This window comes from Manacus vitellinus, unplaced genomic scaffold (genome assembly GCF_001715985.3).
Source record: "Manacus vitellinus isolate BGI_N305 unplaced genomic scaffold, ASM171598v3 scaffold_35_pilon, whole genome shotgun sequence".
Classification (NCBI taxonomy): domain Eukaryota; kingdom Metazoa; phylum Chordata; class Aves; order Passeriformes; family Pipridae; genus Manacus; species Manacus vitellinus.
Window position 1 is genome coordinate 1,833,634 of NW_021940498.1, and position 16,814 is coordinate 1,850,447.

General features: G+C 52.1%; 1 protein-coding gene across 1 annotated transcript in view; it reads right to left on the minus strand.

Moving 5' to 3' along the window:
• The window catches only part of IGSF3 (immunoglobulin superfamily member 3), a 66,491-nt gene that overhangs the window by 19,636 nt on the left and 30,041 nt on the right, over positions 1–16,814 (minus strand). The window contains 8 exon segments of the mRNA XM_018077096.3: positions 6,230–6,634; positions 10,192–10,221; positions 10,224–10,302; positions 10,304–10,429; positions 10,432–10,484; positions 10,487–10,591; positions 12,273–12,662; positions 13,529–13,939. Of these exon segments, the coding sequence (XP_017932585.3) occupies positions 6,230–6,634; positions 10,192–10,221; positions 10,224–10,302; positions 10,304–10,429; positions 10,432–10,484; positions 10,487–10,591; positions 12,273–12,662; positions 13,529–13,939 (1,599 nt within the window).

Here is a 16,814-nt window from a genome sequence, read left to right on the forward strand (position 1 = left end):
GGGATGTCTGGAGCAGGGGGTGATGGCCAAGTGTGGAGAAACAGCACCCCAGGGTGCTGGCCTGGGATAAGTAACTGTGCCAAGGAGATGACAGCAAATCTAAGTGGGAAATCTGTCCCAGAGGGCCTGGCAAGTGTGGGGACAGAGCTCCCCAGAGCAAATGGGTAGGGGGTAGGAGACTACCAGGGGTATGAGGTGGAAGAATCAAACCCACCTCTGCGACCTGGAAAAGAAAATGGGCTCCAGCTGGGTCACTAATGCAGGTCTATGCAAGGGGACAGCCCTGGGTCACGCAACACTGCGCCCCTACATTTTATGTGTTCGGTGTGCTGGAAGCTGACAGAAAAGGCAGAACAGCAGGTTCTGCTCTCAGGTATGACCCCACTGGCAGTGAAGGGAAAGGAACAAATCCCTGAGCACACTGAGGAGACTGCTCTGAACCACAGTCCCAGCTGTGCTGATGAACAGCCTCATCTTTCCTGAGCACTTCTCAAACTCCTTCATCACTCAAGCAGGAGCACAACTCTTTGCCAGATGGAGCAGGCGGCTGTAAAGCAGGGAAGCAGTGCTATTCTGCAGAGCAAAACCACTCTGGGATCAAGCAAGCAGCAAACTTAAGTTTCCAGACTTCATTTCTGTAAGGAAGTTTCCGGCTCATTAACTTTCCTTGTTTAACTTTATTGCTGGATGCTGCCAGAAGCAAGAAGTGTCAGGTTTTTAAGAAGGCACTTTGTGGCCCTTGAAAACACTTGTTTGAGCCTCCATTCTGGAGTCTGGTCAGTACCCCACTGGCCACCCATCATAGAAAAGGCATCTTTCACATCTATCCATCAGAGGATTCCTCACACACAGATATTACTAAGAAATGAAACAGAAGAGAGGCAATAATGGCAATACCTGATTTTCATCCATTGGAAAAAGCCTCTCCTTATACTCCACAAGTGTCTTGGTAATTGTTTGAAAATCGAGACTCCTCTCTCAGCATTAAGTGTGCCATAAAGCAGTCTCCTTGTCCAGTTCTCCTCTGCTTTGTCTCCTCCTCTTCCTCCCAGCATCCCCATTCTGCACAGTCACAACAATCCCCTGCTTAGTTGATCGCTGGTAAGATCAAGAAGAGTCTTCTTGGTCTTCAAAGAGAAGGAAGAGTGCAATACTGAACAGTCTCTCTGGCTGCCGGGGATGGGCTTGAAGGAGGAGGTAAGGGTCCTCCACTCTCTGCTTGTTAGGTTTCTCTGGCCATTGCTAGCTCAGCACAGCCAGCCCCTGCTGTTTCTTGTGGACAGCAAGAGAGTGGCAGAGCACTCTGCACTCACCTGAGTGCAGGGTTTCAGAGGAAGCACAGCTCTGGCTCACTCCACCCTCAAAGCAAGGTTCGGGCAGAAGCCACCTCCACCTTCTCCAAGGCCAGCTTGAGGAGCCTCTACCCTCCCCCTTCATGATGTTTTCAACTTGACAGCTCTTAATAAACCAAACTTTAAGAAGCGGCCCCTGGAGAGCCCCTGGAAGCTAATTAATGCTCTAATGAAGAGCATGACTGCCTTATTTGCTTGATGGCTCCCAGGTCAATCAATCTGCTGTAGACAGGCTTGCAAAAAAGCAGCGAGGAGCCCAGCACCCCTGGCGTCTGCTCAGTTATCATCCCTCCCCATCCCTCCCCATCCCTCCTCCCATGTTCATTACTGTCAAAAACCCAGCAGCAAGAGGACAGATTTATAGAGGCGACTGCAGCTTCTCCCTGTGCACCCGATCCAGGATTAGTCACAGAGGAACTGGACGAGGGACAACGCAGGGATGGAGGGATGGGAAGATGCATGGGGAGGTGGGTGTGCTGAGGTCTGGGCCCGAGGATGAAAGGGAGGAGAAGGTGCTCTGGGGGTGGAGGTGTTGCCACAACCCCCTTACTTGTGTGAAAGCCCTGCTTTTTCATTCTGCTGTTGCCACAGAGACTCCCCAATGCTCAGACTCCAGCCCCTCTCAAAGTTCTGCCGAGTCACCCCCTCACTTGTGCTGCAGGGAATGGCAAGTGTGGTAATGCACACGAGGACAGTGACAGTTTAATACACCAGCACAAATCTGCTGAAGCCTCCTTGCCAAAAGAGAGCCCTACCCAGACACCCTGGCCTGGACAGATTGCAGCACAGCCCCCGTCGTGCACTGTGCTGCCAGAGACTGTCTGCTGCCCTTGTCTGAGCCCTGCAGACCACAGGGACATGCACTGCTCCCAGACAGCACCTGCTGTCTCAGCCACTCCATCCCGGAAAACCTGGCAGGGAGAAGCAAGATCCAAGGAGGAGATGGGAACAGAGCCTGCCTGACAGCCCTGAGGTCTCCTCTAGACCCACATGCATCTATCTACCACCTTCCTCCCTCAGGCAGGACCCAGACAGAGCCCAAGTACTGTTTCCCCCCCATGCTGCTTGAGGAAGGAGGCAGAGAACAGTAAGGAGAGCTGGCATCCCAGCTCGAGCACTGAGAGCTCAGCCTGAACCCAAGTGATTCCAGGGTCACCTGCATTCAACAGGAACCACCTGTACCTCTGTTTCCCCTAAACCCCAAGAGACCTGTAAGTGCTAGGGAGTCACCACTCCTGTCCCCTCCAAAGACAGGACACAGCTATCCTGAACGGATCTCTTGCAGATCAGCCTGGTAAAGCTTGCACGGTGGATGCTCTTCTCCACCTGGAAAGAGTCAAGGCAATGTCTCTAGAAGGGAAAATGGTGGTGAAACCTCAGGGGACAGGGATGGTGGCCTCCACTATCCCTGATGAAAGAAGCAGGTTTACAGAGGCAGGCCAGATACCACAGCAGAAGGGGAGCCCCAAACACGAGGATGCAGGAGGGGAGAAATCTCCACCCCTGCCCTTAGGGCTCACTCCAAGTTCAACCTGTGCTCCTGTGCATGGTCTCCTGCCAGCTTTGGTTTCGGGAAAGCAGCTGGCGTGAACCGAGATGTGCTTTTATTGTTCCTCCCCCCCTGCTGCAACATGAGCTCACCAAGAAAGAAACAACAGGCAGCTTGAGACATGGAAGTCAAAAGGAAAGCACGGCACTGGAAGGACATCAAACAGCCACAGGCAATCTAGCCAGTCCGGTCCACAATCATGTCCAACAGACCCTCACGCCAGGCTGGATTTCTGCCCCAGCCCACAGAAGTTAAAACCCAGCACTCGCCCTAAAGCAGTGCAGGTGTCTGTCCCTGAAAAGCACACACAAGTTACCTGGGCCTGTGCCCCTACCTGTGCACAACCCTCCCTCTACTTTGCAGCCCAAGGCATGCAGGCTTGTGTGACACTGAGGAGCAGGCCATGAAAGGGAGCTTCAGATGCCATTGCTGCTGCTGGTGAGTTTTCACGATACCTAAATTCTCTATAAGCTCTCACACATACAGCCAGAACTCTTTATAGGGCATTTCCTCACAATGCCAATCCTTAGAACAGCTTCATGCCCAAAGGGTCAGGGATGTCACACTCAAAGGCTAAATGTGGCCAGATGTCATGCAAGACACTTGTGCCATCCTGCCTACAGACCTTGTATTCAGAGCTGTGTTAGTGCTGCCATTACCTCCCTTATTCCTTCCCTCCTTCAAGATCTACGTGTTTCGTTTCTCACACACTGCTGATTTCTTCCTGGGACCAGGAAAGGACTGCATTGTTTCAAGCTGCTGACATTCCCTCAGCATTACCTGTGGGCCCATTGGTGAAATTACTCTGCACCCACATTAATACATGCAATTTAAAACCAGCACTGCCAACTCCGCAGTTACCTCTCAGCACGGATGACATCTAGAAACACTATCCACTGCAAGAGTGCCAGGGAGAGACAGCCTGGGCACTGAAATGGCAAACCGACATTCCAGGAGAAGCTCCAGCAACCTATTCCTTGAGAATGTAGGATTTCATAGAGTAAGGTGATTAATGAAGCAATCAGGCAGCCACTATTTTACCTTTCTCACCTGAACACACTTTAAAGGCTGACATCTATTGATTGCCATGTCTGCACCTGGAACCTGTCAAATAGAAAGGTCACTCTGACAAATAGGGAGCAGGGGTTTAAGAGGAAACTAGAATCCCAACAATCTGGAAACACAATCTGGCTTCATCTGCCAAAAGACCCCCAGACAAGCCTTCTTTACAGCGTCCCTCAGTGGATCAGTAGTGGAGATAGCTCACCCCAAACTTATTGGCATATAGGTCAAGGCAGAAACCCAGGGGTAATGGCAAGGGAAAGGAGAAAGCTAGGACCAAGACATCAAATAGCAGCCTGGGGTTATCTCAGATTAAGGTGGATGTACAGGCACAGACAGTGCTCTCAGGTGCTCAGTCGTTCAGGTGTCCTGAATGACCCCTTCTGAAGAAGCCCTGGATACCAATCTGAAAACCAGTATCCCCTTCATCAGCACAGGTTTGACTGTGGGGGCTCTAGGACATTCATTCAGAAGTGTCTGAGGAAGGCATCTCCCACATCATCCTGGATCCTCTCTGGAGATTATCCAGGCAAACACCTGGCAATGACACAACACAACCTTCTGCAGCCTGCAAAACCGGAGAGAACCAGAGCAGTCACTGGTAGGACTGCCAACACTGCATTCATGTGGAACATCAACCATCCGCTCTCAGAGACTGCCTGGGACACGGAAACAAAACACAGAGAGTGCAACCACAGTGCTGGGAATGCTCTGAGGAGTCCCTCTTCTCTTCCATCCCCACTTGTGAGCCATAAAGCCTCAAACATTATGCAAGGCTCATTGAACTGACAGCTGAGATTTGTGTCGCAGTAGTTTGTTGAGCAGTTGGGAGACAGGGAAAGTAAAAACCATGGAGACCTAGATGACTTGTTCTGTTAAGGCATCACTTGATGGTTACTGCTCCAGTAAAGAAAAACTGGCTGCCAGAGCACAGTTTAAATGTCCTGCTTGCCACCCTGAGCTGTGACACACAGGCTCTCTTCTGGAAGCTGTTATCAAAGATTTCTCTTTCTGTCTTACACAAGGGCTGTGAAGAAGCATATTACTCCAGAGATCATATCCATTCACCACTGTTTCCTAGGGAAATAAGCTAAAATGATGAACATCACCAACTTGACCTTGCAAGCAGTAAAACATGTATTACAAGGCAGGATAATCAAGATAAATGGAGAAGATTAACCTGGAGATGAGGGCGAGGAAGAGAGAGGGAAGAAGGATGATGGTGAGCTCATGAGGTGCCTGGAGCTCACAGCAATCCCTGACTTTTCTAAAGACATGCTAAGGGTTGGGGAAGGTGGAGGAGAGTGTGGAAAGGGATCCTGATGGGAAAAACACAAAGCTCAAGCTAGAAGACAGACCCCACCAAGGAGTCCTTCTGCATAGGAACACAAAAGGAGGACTAACATGGACAAGCAAGGACCTGAGCCAATAGTCTTGAAGGTGTTAAAAGCCTCACTCCAAACATCAACTCCAGCAATAAGGCCAATAAACTGTACAGCTCAGTGACGGCCCAGAGCTACCCTGTGACCACGTATCTTTGCACTCTTCATGCACAGTACAGGCACCACCAAAATACCAGTGACGAGGCCTACACAAGGCACCTCTCTCCACTGGTTGTGCAGGGAGCATAAGCACCTTGTAGGTTTTCTGACTCTCCCTGCCACACCAGGTGTTTGCTGCCTAGTTCTTGCACACCCTGTGTGGGTACCCATGGCCCTGGTGACTTATAGCCAAAAGGGCTCAATTTCTGGTGGGGACAAAAGTCAGGCTCTTTGATCTCCATCAAAGTTGAAGGTGCCCCCAGCAGACTGAGAGCTGCAGCACTCTACTTATGGTGCATGTGCACGGGAAGGCTTTGGTGACAACATGCCTGTCTTCTTTGATCCTCCTTGTCCTGTTCCTCTCCTCTCTTTCCTAGGTTGGTCTGCCCTGATCAATGGAGGTGGCAACCTGAAAACCACCTCTGTCTCACAAGAACAGTCCAGAGACTGGACTGAGCTTCAGCCACCTCTCTTCCCAGAAGAAAACCCTATAAAGAGCATACAAGAGGCAAGGAGAGGACCCAGTTCCCCATCCAGAGACGGATAAAGGAACTCCAACATATCTGTGGCTGAAGAGCTGGGCAGTTCCACTTGAGCCAACCACAAGTGTGAGACATCAGTCACAGCCACAAGAGCAGTCCTAACTCAGGAGAGACCAAGCCCTGGCACGTGCCCCATCCCCACAACAGCCTCCCCAGCCCTTCTCATGCACTCCTGGCACTCACCTGGCCGCAGGACCCTGATTTCCAGCAGGTTGGAGGTCCTGTCCGCCAGCCTCGTCCAGCTGCTGTTGTAGTTCTTCCTCCAGAGCTCAGCCACGCACTGGTACTTGCCGGCCTCCGTGTCGCTGGCCCGGCTGATGCTCAGGCGCACGTTGTTGGAGGACTCGGCCTTCTCGATGGCGGTGCGGGTCCGGAAACCCGCGTACCTGTCGCCCCACTGCACCCCGCCGTCGCGCGTGAAGGTCACCAGGTCGTGGAACTCGGTGCTGCCCGCCGGCTGGAAACGCCACGTCACCGACACCGGCACCCAGGACGGGTAGTGGGGCTTGATGATGCACTGGAGGTCGAAGGACTCGTTGTAGGTGACGCCGGGGGTGCGGGAGATGGCTGTGACGGCAAAGCCGGCCTCTGCGGGGAGAGAGAAAGGGGCTTTGAGAGACGCCTGCCTGGTGTGGCCCTGCTGTTAGCATGCAAAAGCTAGAGCGTGGCCATCCAGCTGAAGGCCTGGAATAATCAGCTGCCCGTGCTTGTGCTGTGTTGGCTTCTCATGTGCAAGGGCGAAGTGGCATGAAAAGCAGTGGTGAAAACAAACTTAAGTGCCTGCATAGTGGTGACTGCCTGACCAGCAGTGACTGCCTGACCAGCAGTGACTGCCTGCTGAGCATTGGCTGCAGCGTTAGGAGGACTGTGCTCGATTTCTGCCCAGAGCAGTGGGATCCCCCGAGACCCAAGGGCGGCCAGCCAGCCTATGCAGGCTGCCGAAGCTCCGTACGGAAACGCAGCAGCATGGAGGCGAGGGAGCAGCACCTGGCAGAGGAATTACCCAGCACCAGCCTGGCTGCTCTCAGATCCCATGATTCACATCCATCTCTTGGGCAGGGGGTCCCACCCTGTCCCCCACCCCAGGCAGGCAGTTGGTTGCTGCAGATGAATGAAAAATGAGGAAAGCAAGAAGCAGCAGCCTTCACTCATGCATGGTAGAGGTGGCAGTGGTTCCCAGGATGGAGGGAAAACAAAGAGAAGCTGGTTGCTCCTGTTCTTCCCACAGCATGGCTTTTGTTCTCTTCCAGATCACGGCTCCAGGACGGCTTTATGCAGTTATCCTCACATGCCTGCCACTCTGCAGGCCAGTCAATACACTTTGACTTGTCTACCCCCAGCACTTTGTTTGTTTTGGGGAGTTCAAATCAGCAGTCCTTTAGTAATTTGAAGATAACATCTTCCCAGTTAGTCAACTGCAAGCCAGTCAGGCTTACATTTTGGGTCAGAATATTTCCATTGCTCATTTGTGCCAAGCTGCAGAGAGAAATATTTTCTTCTCTTCCAATCACTTCAGTGTAGCCAGCAGACTTAGTAGCAACCTTGTTTTCTTCTGCCAACACCCCCAAGAAGCGCTCCCTTCCTGGAAAGGTCTGTGAGGTGTCCCACACAGGCTGACAGTTCTCCTCCCTCTCCCTGCTGACCCTGCCAGCCCCCAGCACAGCCTCTGCTGCTTGGGGAGACCCCAGACAGTGCCCAGTAGGAACAGGAACATTTTCTGATCAGCACGTGCAGTATCTACACACTTTCAGCAAGTGCCTCTGCAACCCCACGGCGTCACTGTGCCAGAGCTCCAGGACGTGTTATTACTGAGAAAACAGGTCAATCTTCGGGATTAAAACCCCTCGCAACATGTTCAGTGATCCCCCAGGAGAGGAGAGTGAGACCCAGGCTGTCTCCCCTGCAGGACTGCTCTGCGTCATGCCCATGTAAGCCCTTACTTTCAGACCGTCCTGCCCCAGCACGTGTGTTACCAGGCCCAGCTCAGAGCACCACTGAGCCATCGATGGCCCCAGAAAACACACCTAGTTTCACCAAGACCAGCTAACTTCGACAAGTGTAGCCACCAGCTGGCCTGGGCAAGGAAGCTTCATGGAGAGACTTTCACACAACTGCTGTGTGAAAGCCAAGTGTGTTTCTCAGGACCTCAATTCCACCAACACAGTCACGGCTCTTAGGTTAACAGGAAAAGGCCCTTCTTCTTTTGGGAGCTGGTACAAAAGGAGAGAGAGAAGCCACGCATAAAAGTGGGGAGATTTTCTGTAAAACCTCCCTACTACTAGAATACAGCAGTCTCCTGTCCCCTCCTTCTGTGGCTAGCCAGGGACTGAAGGCCCTGCCATGCACTCCAGATCCTCAAAAGTTCAGGGACATCTACTCTCATCCGACAGCACATCTCTCTTCTGGCTATTGCTTCTGAGCCACCCTGTAGACAGATTTATGGGTTTGAACAGCATCTGTGCTGGTTCAGCTAAAGAGTTTCTTACCCTGGCAGACTGGCAAACGATTAGACCTTAACTTGAAATGTGAGTGTCACTGAATTTACTGCATTTTTTTTCAACTAGCAATTTCTGAAGCCATAAACCTCTCCTAATCTTTCTTAGCACCTTCCATTTGAGTATCTCAGGACATTATGCTCTCTCAAAAACAGTATGCTTAACAAAAAATATCAGATTCAGTAACAATGAAACAACACTCCGTAGTTTCTCTATTATATTTTACGAGCTACTTTAGTTTTCCTAGTTATAGAAAGGGACCTAGGAACTTAGGACTTGACAGAACATGCTCAACAGCCAGTGATTTCTTCAGGATGAGGAGTGGAGGATGAGGGACCTTTCCATCACATCTTCTGGAACTGCTGTGCAATTCTGAGCATCTTAAATTTTAATAAGAGTAAAAACGTCACATTTTAAAATCTCAGTACTTAATCTCAACACTGCTGCAGGTGGCAGAGTAAAGAGAAGGGCTGATACTTGGGACTTGTAGAGGGCCAAATGCTGCTGACCTCATGAGGAAGATACTATTGAAACCAGATAAGAATTTGCCTGTTGTTCTTTACAAACGAACATCCCTACTTGCTTTTGGAATCTATACAGGAAAGATTTCTAGCTCCAGACAAAACAGCCTCTGAAAGAAGGTCAAAAGTGAAAAGGAGGAAAGGAGGAAAAAAGCAAGATTTTAATCAGAATACAATACAACTTTAAAGTCTGGTCTCATACATCTTGTCAAAGCTTAAGATTAATACTGCAGAGCACCAAAAAACTACACAAAATCCCCAAAAATCCTATCTTGACCTTTTAATAGAGCTCCCAGCATTCCGCAAATCAGTGGCCTCATAGAAGCAGTCATCCCTTCTTCAGCCTCCTGAAAATCACTTTGGGAACTAGTCCAGGACTTAATATAGCAAGGCCAGAGCAGGACCAAAGTAATTCACCATCCACTCAAAATCCCTACTGCCCTACCTGCCCTCTCCTAAACTGATGTGGTTTCACTGCCTTTGAAATGGAGGAGCCCCTTGGCAGAGCAGAGCCCCAGCTGCAATGATTCCAGGCACTAGTTCACCTTGGTCACAGACAACGATGCAGTTCTGGACCAGCAGCTCAATGCTTCCTTGCAGAGGCAGTGAGGACCATTCCTGACTCAGGCTTTCTGAAGGCTTCTGGTGCTGTCACAGATGCTCACCATTTCTGGTGGCTGGGCCAACAGACACCCAGCATTTTCCTCTCCTGGTCTGGTGAGCAGAGGTAAGGTCTACCCATGGCAGGCACGGAGGCTTCGATGCCCACAGGCTGCCAGTGGAGCACCACCACTGCACTGACCATAGCCCGGCTCCAATGCTGGGGGGACGTGACAAGGGACTGGAAGCCTCTCCCCTCCGAAGGACCCTGGAAGCACTGTCCCTCTCCTTAGCCACCCTCTGCTTTGCTCCTGCCAGCCACAGCCACCCCTCAGACTCTGCCCCCACACGCAATGGTGCACGCAGATGTTCTGCACCAACCTACCAGGAGCTGGGCACCTCCATTCTGCTGCCAAGCAAGGGCAAGCATGCCGAGAGCAGCCCCAGTTATTTGCAGGTGACCTTCTGTGGGACAGCCAGGCACAGGGGGGAGCACGGCCCCGCGGCCCCCCGTGCCTCAAGTACTCACCCAGAGCAGTGATGGACACCGGGGTGCCAGGTGCCGTCCCAACATCTGCACTCCGCCATCCGCGCCGCGTTGCCACTCGGCCACCGGCACTCTGTGGCCCTCGTCCGGCCTATGCGCTGTTGAAGATCTCCAGGCGTGAGAGGAGCCGGAGGCCGGACTGCTCCGACGGATGCCCACCGTAGTGCTGCGACTCAGCGTCGAGGGGGCCGGGGTGCAGGAGATGCCTCCCGTCCAGGGAACGACGATTTTTCGCTGCGCGGTCAGCTTGTCACCAGCTTGCCAGGTGACGGAGTGGCGCTCTGGGGCCCGAAGCCCGAGCGCACGTTGCAGCCAAAGCGCAGGCTCTCTCCTTCCAAGACATTGCTGGCGTTGTTGATAATCTCCAAGGAGATGCTGGTCTCTAAGGAGAGAAACGCATACACACAGGGGAGATGACACACACTCGCCACTTCTCGGGCTGCAAGAAGGATGCTGCTGGCCAGAGACGCTTTCCACCAGGCGCAGGAGACTGCCCACACATTTGGGTCCAGGCACGTTTTAACCTCATGCCACGTTTTAACCACATCCAAAACCAGCCTGTGGGCAGCGAGCTGCTCCTGGTGACTTGCACACTCAAAGCAGACGTAGGCCAAAGCTGGGAGCCTGCGGCTCACGAGACATTGCCGTGTCTTCCGGTCACAGGTCCGGGACGGGATCTCAGCAAAACTTGAGGGAATTTCTGTTGCTACAGTATGCACTGCATGCAATTGGCTCTTCCCAAAAAAAAAAAGCTTTCAGCTCTCTGGGGTTTTCAATTCATGTCACCCTGGTCACCATCTTGCTACATCCGTTCCTGTAACACCTTTTGGGAGAAGCTCTCCCAAAATCCCACAGCTAGTGACACTGCTGGTAGCTATCACTGTTTGGTAACATTAAAAAAAAAATCTGGTATCCTGAGCTTCCCAGAGATGTAGAGGCTTTATGGCTGTTTTTGAGAGATAGTGAGTGCTGGTTACTCCTGCTGTCTTCCGTTGGAGTTTTGGACACTTAGCACCCTTGAAAAATCATCACATTTTTTCCTAGAGCTGGTGATTTATCAAATGGCAAGAATGAAGCCTATCTGAAAGATGGCTGTGCATAGAAGCACTACATTTTAGACACTTGTCAAGTGCAAGATTTCTAGCTAGAGTAATTTTCAAAGCCAAACAAATGAGACCAAATATCAGTAGGAGAGGAAAGAAACAGAATTTCTCTTGGAGAAATGAGGAAGGGGGGAAAAAAAGCTTAGAGGAAAGGGCTGCATTTCCTTACAAACCTAAGAGATAGGAGACAAACATGGCACAAAATCCTCTTTCAGCTACCCTCTGTTTGGCCAAAGCCCCCTGCCAGGGTAGCCTGGGCAACACGTGCATGGTTCATCATGCCATGGCTACCTGAATTTCAGAGAGCAAAACAAGGAATGAGTCAGTGGACCCTCTCCTCTTGATCCTGTTATTTCTGTGTTTATCATGTTTGTCTGACAAACACAAAAAGCATTCAGGCAAGACTCCAGCAGCTTGTTTTCATCAGAGCTGGATGACACACAGTGACCAGTACAGAGCTCCATGCAAAGAGTATTGGGGCTCAAGGAGCACACAAACCCTGGTTTCTCCCAGTACAGCTGTCTTGCCAGACAGCTGAACAGCTGCCACTGAACAGCCTGCAGGAACCCAGGATTAGGATTATTAGGATAAACCAAGGCCAAGCCAGTCTCCCCACTAGGCCTGCTGAATACTTTAGAGCACCCTTACTCCCAGTTGAGTAAGGCGAGGAGAGAGGTGTGAGGAGCAAGTCAGAGGCTGTCACATGTACCTTCAGCTCAAGGACAAAACTGCCAGCTTGGTGGGGGCGTGATTCCCCACCTATGAACCTGACACACAATCCCTCCTTTCCATACCCTCCTCAACAACAAAAATAAATCTTGCCAGTTGGGATTCCAAGCCTCCACAGCACGCAAACTCCGATCCTCCCTCTCCCCCACTGTCTGGGGGCAACACAGCTTCCCCAGCTGGCTGCCCAGGACAGCACAGTCCCCAGGAGGGGATGGGCACGTCTCTACTTACTGAGCGGCATGACAGTGATGGGGATGTTCTTTGGCCGCTTGCTCTCCTTGTCGATGAAGTCCCCCGTCACGGTCTTCTCCCGCTCGGTCACCCGGCAGTTGTACTTGCCGCTGTCCTCGAGGCGGAGGCGGTAGATCTTCAGCACAAAAACGTTGTCACTCTCCTTGGCCACCTTGAGCTGCCCCAGGGCCTCGCGCTGGGCAAACTCGTTGTTGAGCACGGGCACGGCGTTGGGCCCCAGGCTGGCGATGAGGGAGCTGTTGAAGGCCCAGGAGATGGAGAAGTAGCGGTCGGGGACGTTCTGAGCCTCCAGGATGCAGCGGAATTCCACCGGCTCCCCCACGATGTACATCCGCTTCTCCGTCTCCAGCCGGACGCTGAACTCCTTATCTGGGGAGAGACATCTCTCATGCATCAGCACAGCAAAGCCCATGAGGAGAGCCAGCACACCTCACATGACGTGTTTACAACTTGCTACTCCCTCCATGGCCAACATCCCTTGGATGTGCATATCCATAGGTGAAAGGGTTTAGGGACTTGCTTTTGCTGTGAGAGGCCAGATGGGCCACTGCTGTCAGAGAGACAGCTTCCTGCCCAGCAAGCAAAGAGCTGCGAGGCTTCCTCAGTCACAACCCTTCCCTCCAGCCTCTCCTCCTGGGGGCAGCTCTGATGTGACAGCAGCATTCAGCAGCACTGTGGAATATGACCTGGAGCCTAGTCCTAAATCACACCCTGCTCAGCTGGAGTCAAGAGGCAGAGCCTTTGGGGATATCACAGAGGAAGAAAGAGCTCAGCTGGATCTTCAGATCCTTAGCAGGAACTGTGCTGTGGGCTAGAAGGATTTTAACTTGCAAACGGACCTTGTGCAATACAGAAGTGCCTGCTGAAAAGTTTTAGTTTTATTTTCTGCTGTGTCACTCTTACCTCTTCACTTACCAAAATTCTCACCGTCTGTGCTAGCACCAAGTGCTTAAGGCAAATGTTTTAGCTTCTGTGTCAGCCAAGATGGCTGACCACACCAGGAGACACCCAGGCCACCCAAGCCCCCAAATTTAAGTTGCTCTTTGCCGACATTTGCCGTGCCCACAGGCAGTGCTCGGGTCCTCCTTTGCCCTGCTTCACCCAGCCAGCAGCCTCGCAAGTGGGGCACGTGGCAAAGCAAGAAGCCAAACCCCAGCCACCTAACAAGGCACAGCCCCTTTTTCCACCTCCTCCCACCGCCCAGCCCAGTGAGAAGAGGCCGAGGAGACACTGACCAGTGGCTTGCACGTTGACGATGGCGCCCTGGGAGCGCTTGCGGGTCATGGCGTACCAAGAATCGTCCGGGTCCTGGATCCACTCCGCCGCCTCGCAGTAAAACTCTCCCTGATCTGACGGGTGGAGGTTGTAGATGGTGAGCTTTGAGGTGGTCTCCCCAACTTTGTCCAGGCGAACGTCCCCCGTGGCCTGTCGCTGGGCATAGGCGCTGCCGGCCCGCAGGACGAAGTCGCGGCTGAGGGAGATGACCTCCACGGGCGCCTCGCTGCCCCGCTGCCGGTACCAGGCGATGGAGACGTGGCTGTGCTGGGCTGTGCTCTTGGACACCTCGCACTTCAGCTCCAGGGAGTCGTGCTCCACTTTGTTCAGTGTCTGCGGGACCGCCGTCACTCGCAGCGAGTCGGGGATCACTGCAGCCAAGGGGGACAGGGAAACACAGCCCCGGAGTCAGCAATGCCAAAATGCTGAGTCTAAAGCCCAGACACACTAAAAGAGAGCTGGGGTTTCTTTTTACAGTGGCAGTTAATCATTATGTATTAGCAAGGCCCTGTTAACTCACATCTAGCCCCTAAAAAGAGGGGAATCGCCCCCAAAGCCGTTAGCTAGGAAAGGCCACGTCCTGCTGCACATACTCCAGTGCAGTGCTCAAATTCCTGCTCAGTGGGCCCCAGCAATGGAACAGAGTTTTCCATCACGCTACAGAGCAGCACAGCTGAATATATCCACTTCCCATTGAGGCATTTTGTCACGAGCAGCCTCCCCTTCATCATGTGCCCCCCCAGCATGCTCTGTGACCCCCCCCTCTTGCCCACATCCTTCAGCCTCTCCTTAGCCCTGGAATGGTCTTTGCCCCTCATCACTGGTGGGGCCAAGCTGAACATACTCAGTTCCTTTAATCTTCCCTCATAAAAAAGTCAGGAGATCCAACTCCCCTCTCCTTTGTTTATATCATTTCATCTTTTAATGACACCCTCAGGCCAAACGAAGGGGTTTCTGCATTCAGAGGGAACTGGCTCCTCTGAGGGCAGCAATGCAATTGCATCCTGGCCAATGCCTGCTCCCGGGACACGGCTATGTCAAGGCACTTGGTAATAAAACTGCTGGCTACTTTTCCAGTTGATTAACCAGAGGAAAGGAAGTCCAGCTGCTAAAATCAGGATGAAAAAAAAAAAAATTGCAGCCCCTCAACCTTGCTTGATTTTAGCAAGAGGCTCTTCTGCCACCAGATGATAAGACTTAATTTTTATAAAGAAGCCTTTCTAGACTTTGCTGTCTCAAGAAACATCATGTGGAAAGAAAGAAGAATGTAAACCTTCTCCCCAGCTCTGCAGACGAGGCAGTGTTAGCAAGCTTGTTAATGCCCACGGTTTTGCCACGTACCAGTGGAATATAATTAACATATCTCAGTTCAGTTTCATTGACAGCACTGGGTGGTTTGACAAAATTAGCTGAGCTGCCAGAAGCTGCATCTGTTTCATTCAGGCACTGCTACAGAAAGCAATGAGCTGTAGTGAAGACAACCACTGGGATTATTTATGGCAGAAAAGTCAAAAACGGAAGAGAGGAAAGAAAAAAGGCATGAGTTGGGAGTAAACGAGAGGGAAATCTTCTCATATCCAGCCTGGATGGGAGGATTTGTTTTTACCACATACTGACTACCCAGGTTACTGCCCCTGTCAGGGAAAGTACCTTTGCAAGGCTGTTCACATCACAGGCTATTGCCTCTGTCCCGCTGGCCACATCCCCTACTCCCTCCCTCCTGATGGAGCTCCATCTTTCCTGATGGAGCTCCTATCCCCTGCTCCCTGGCAACAGCTTCTGGCAGACCATGGCCAGGATCCTGCTTGCTTCACCTTTCCCCCTTCCCCTGACTCCCAAGCCAGTGGTGACAGCAGCAACTAACCTTGCCAGTTCACACTGCCTGCACAATAAGCTTTAAACTTCTCATTTCAAACCTCACTGAATAATTTCCAGAGCTGCACAGCTCCTTTCTCTTTGCCCTCCAGCCACGAGGCTCCTACAACTTTCCTTATGTTATTTAAATAAATTAAACCTGATCATCATCTTGCTGAAGTGACTTTCCCGCTGGGGTGCTTTTGAAGGCAGAGCTCCCCGCTACAGCAGCCTCCACGCAACAGCTTGTGAGGTGAAAGCGGGTATCTGTGAAGAAAGTGTGCCTGCTCTCCTTCCCCCAGTCTGAGAGCCCTGTGCACCCCACCAGTTCCCCACGTGCCCCCCAGCCTTGCTCAGCAGCAGAGCTGCTCTCTGGGGAAGCACAAGGCAGAAAGCAGAGGATCCCGGGAGCCTGCCTGGCTATGTGGGACAAGCCAGGTCATGCTCGAGTAGGGGTCAGGCACTTGGCTTGCCAGACGTGGAGCTGCCCATCCCTGGGAGTAATGCTGGGAAGCCTGTCTGAAGGCTGGGCCGTTCCCTGAGCAGGTTGGAGGTTGGCATGGGTGTCATTTTGCCAGCTGGAACCATGACTTTGTATTTCCAGGTCATAACCCGGCTGGAGGGTTAGTACCTTTTGTACAACACGGGCAAGTTATTGCAAATTGCACTCATGGAGAAGAATCAGGAGGTGTCAGCGTGAGTTAAAGGTGTAATTTAACTGTGGGAATGCCTGACACACTGTGCTGCATTCTTCCTGCTCTTTTGGTCAAAAGAGTCAATCAAAATCCTCCCAGTTAGAGGAGTCTGTAGGAGCTTTTGGGTTGCACACAGCCTGGAGGCCGTGGTCTTAAATCAGCCTGGCAAGAACACACGTTCAGTTGGTGTCACCTTCTTAACCAGGAGGACTAGAGACCTGCTGGCTAAATGAAAGCCCATTTTCCAAGGACCAGATGATCAGGGAGGGACAAGCCAGAGTCCTGAGGTGGCCAGGCTGGAGGGAAGGCTCTATGCTTCACACCACCACCCTCACACTTGGCCAATGATGCACTAATGACTGTTTTATTTACACTGCAAGATGCGGCTCGGGTAGCAGGTTTGGGGAGGGGGGAAGTTGGCAGGAGAAAGGGGAAAATGCTGTTTTCCAAGCAGGTCACAGCTCATTTCAGAAGCCAAATGAGCATTTCATTCCGAGTGCTGCAGAGCACTGGGGACTCCCACAGCAGGGACACAGGTCTGCTGAGACCCACACACCACCCCACGGCACAGACCCCGCTGGCCTGCACCAACAAGAGGGTCAGAGGCACGGTATAGCCCATCAGGCTGGAACAGACCACAGCTGGAAGTCACAGAGAGGGAAGCAAGCAGGGAACACTGCAAAGGTGCTCACTAGGG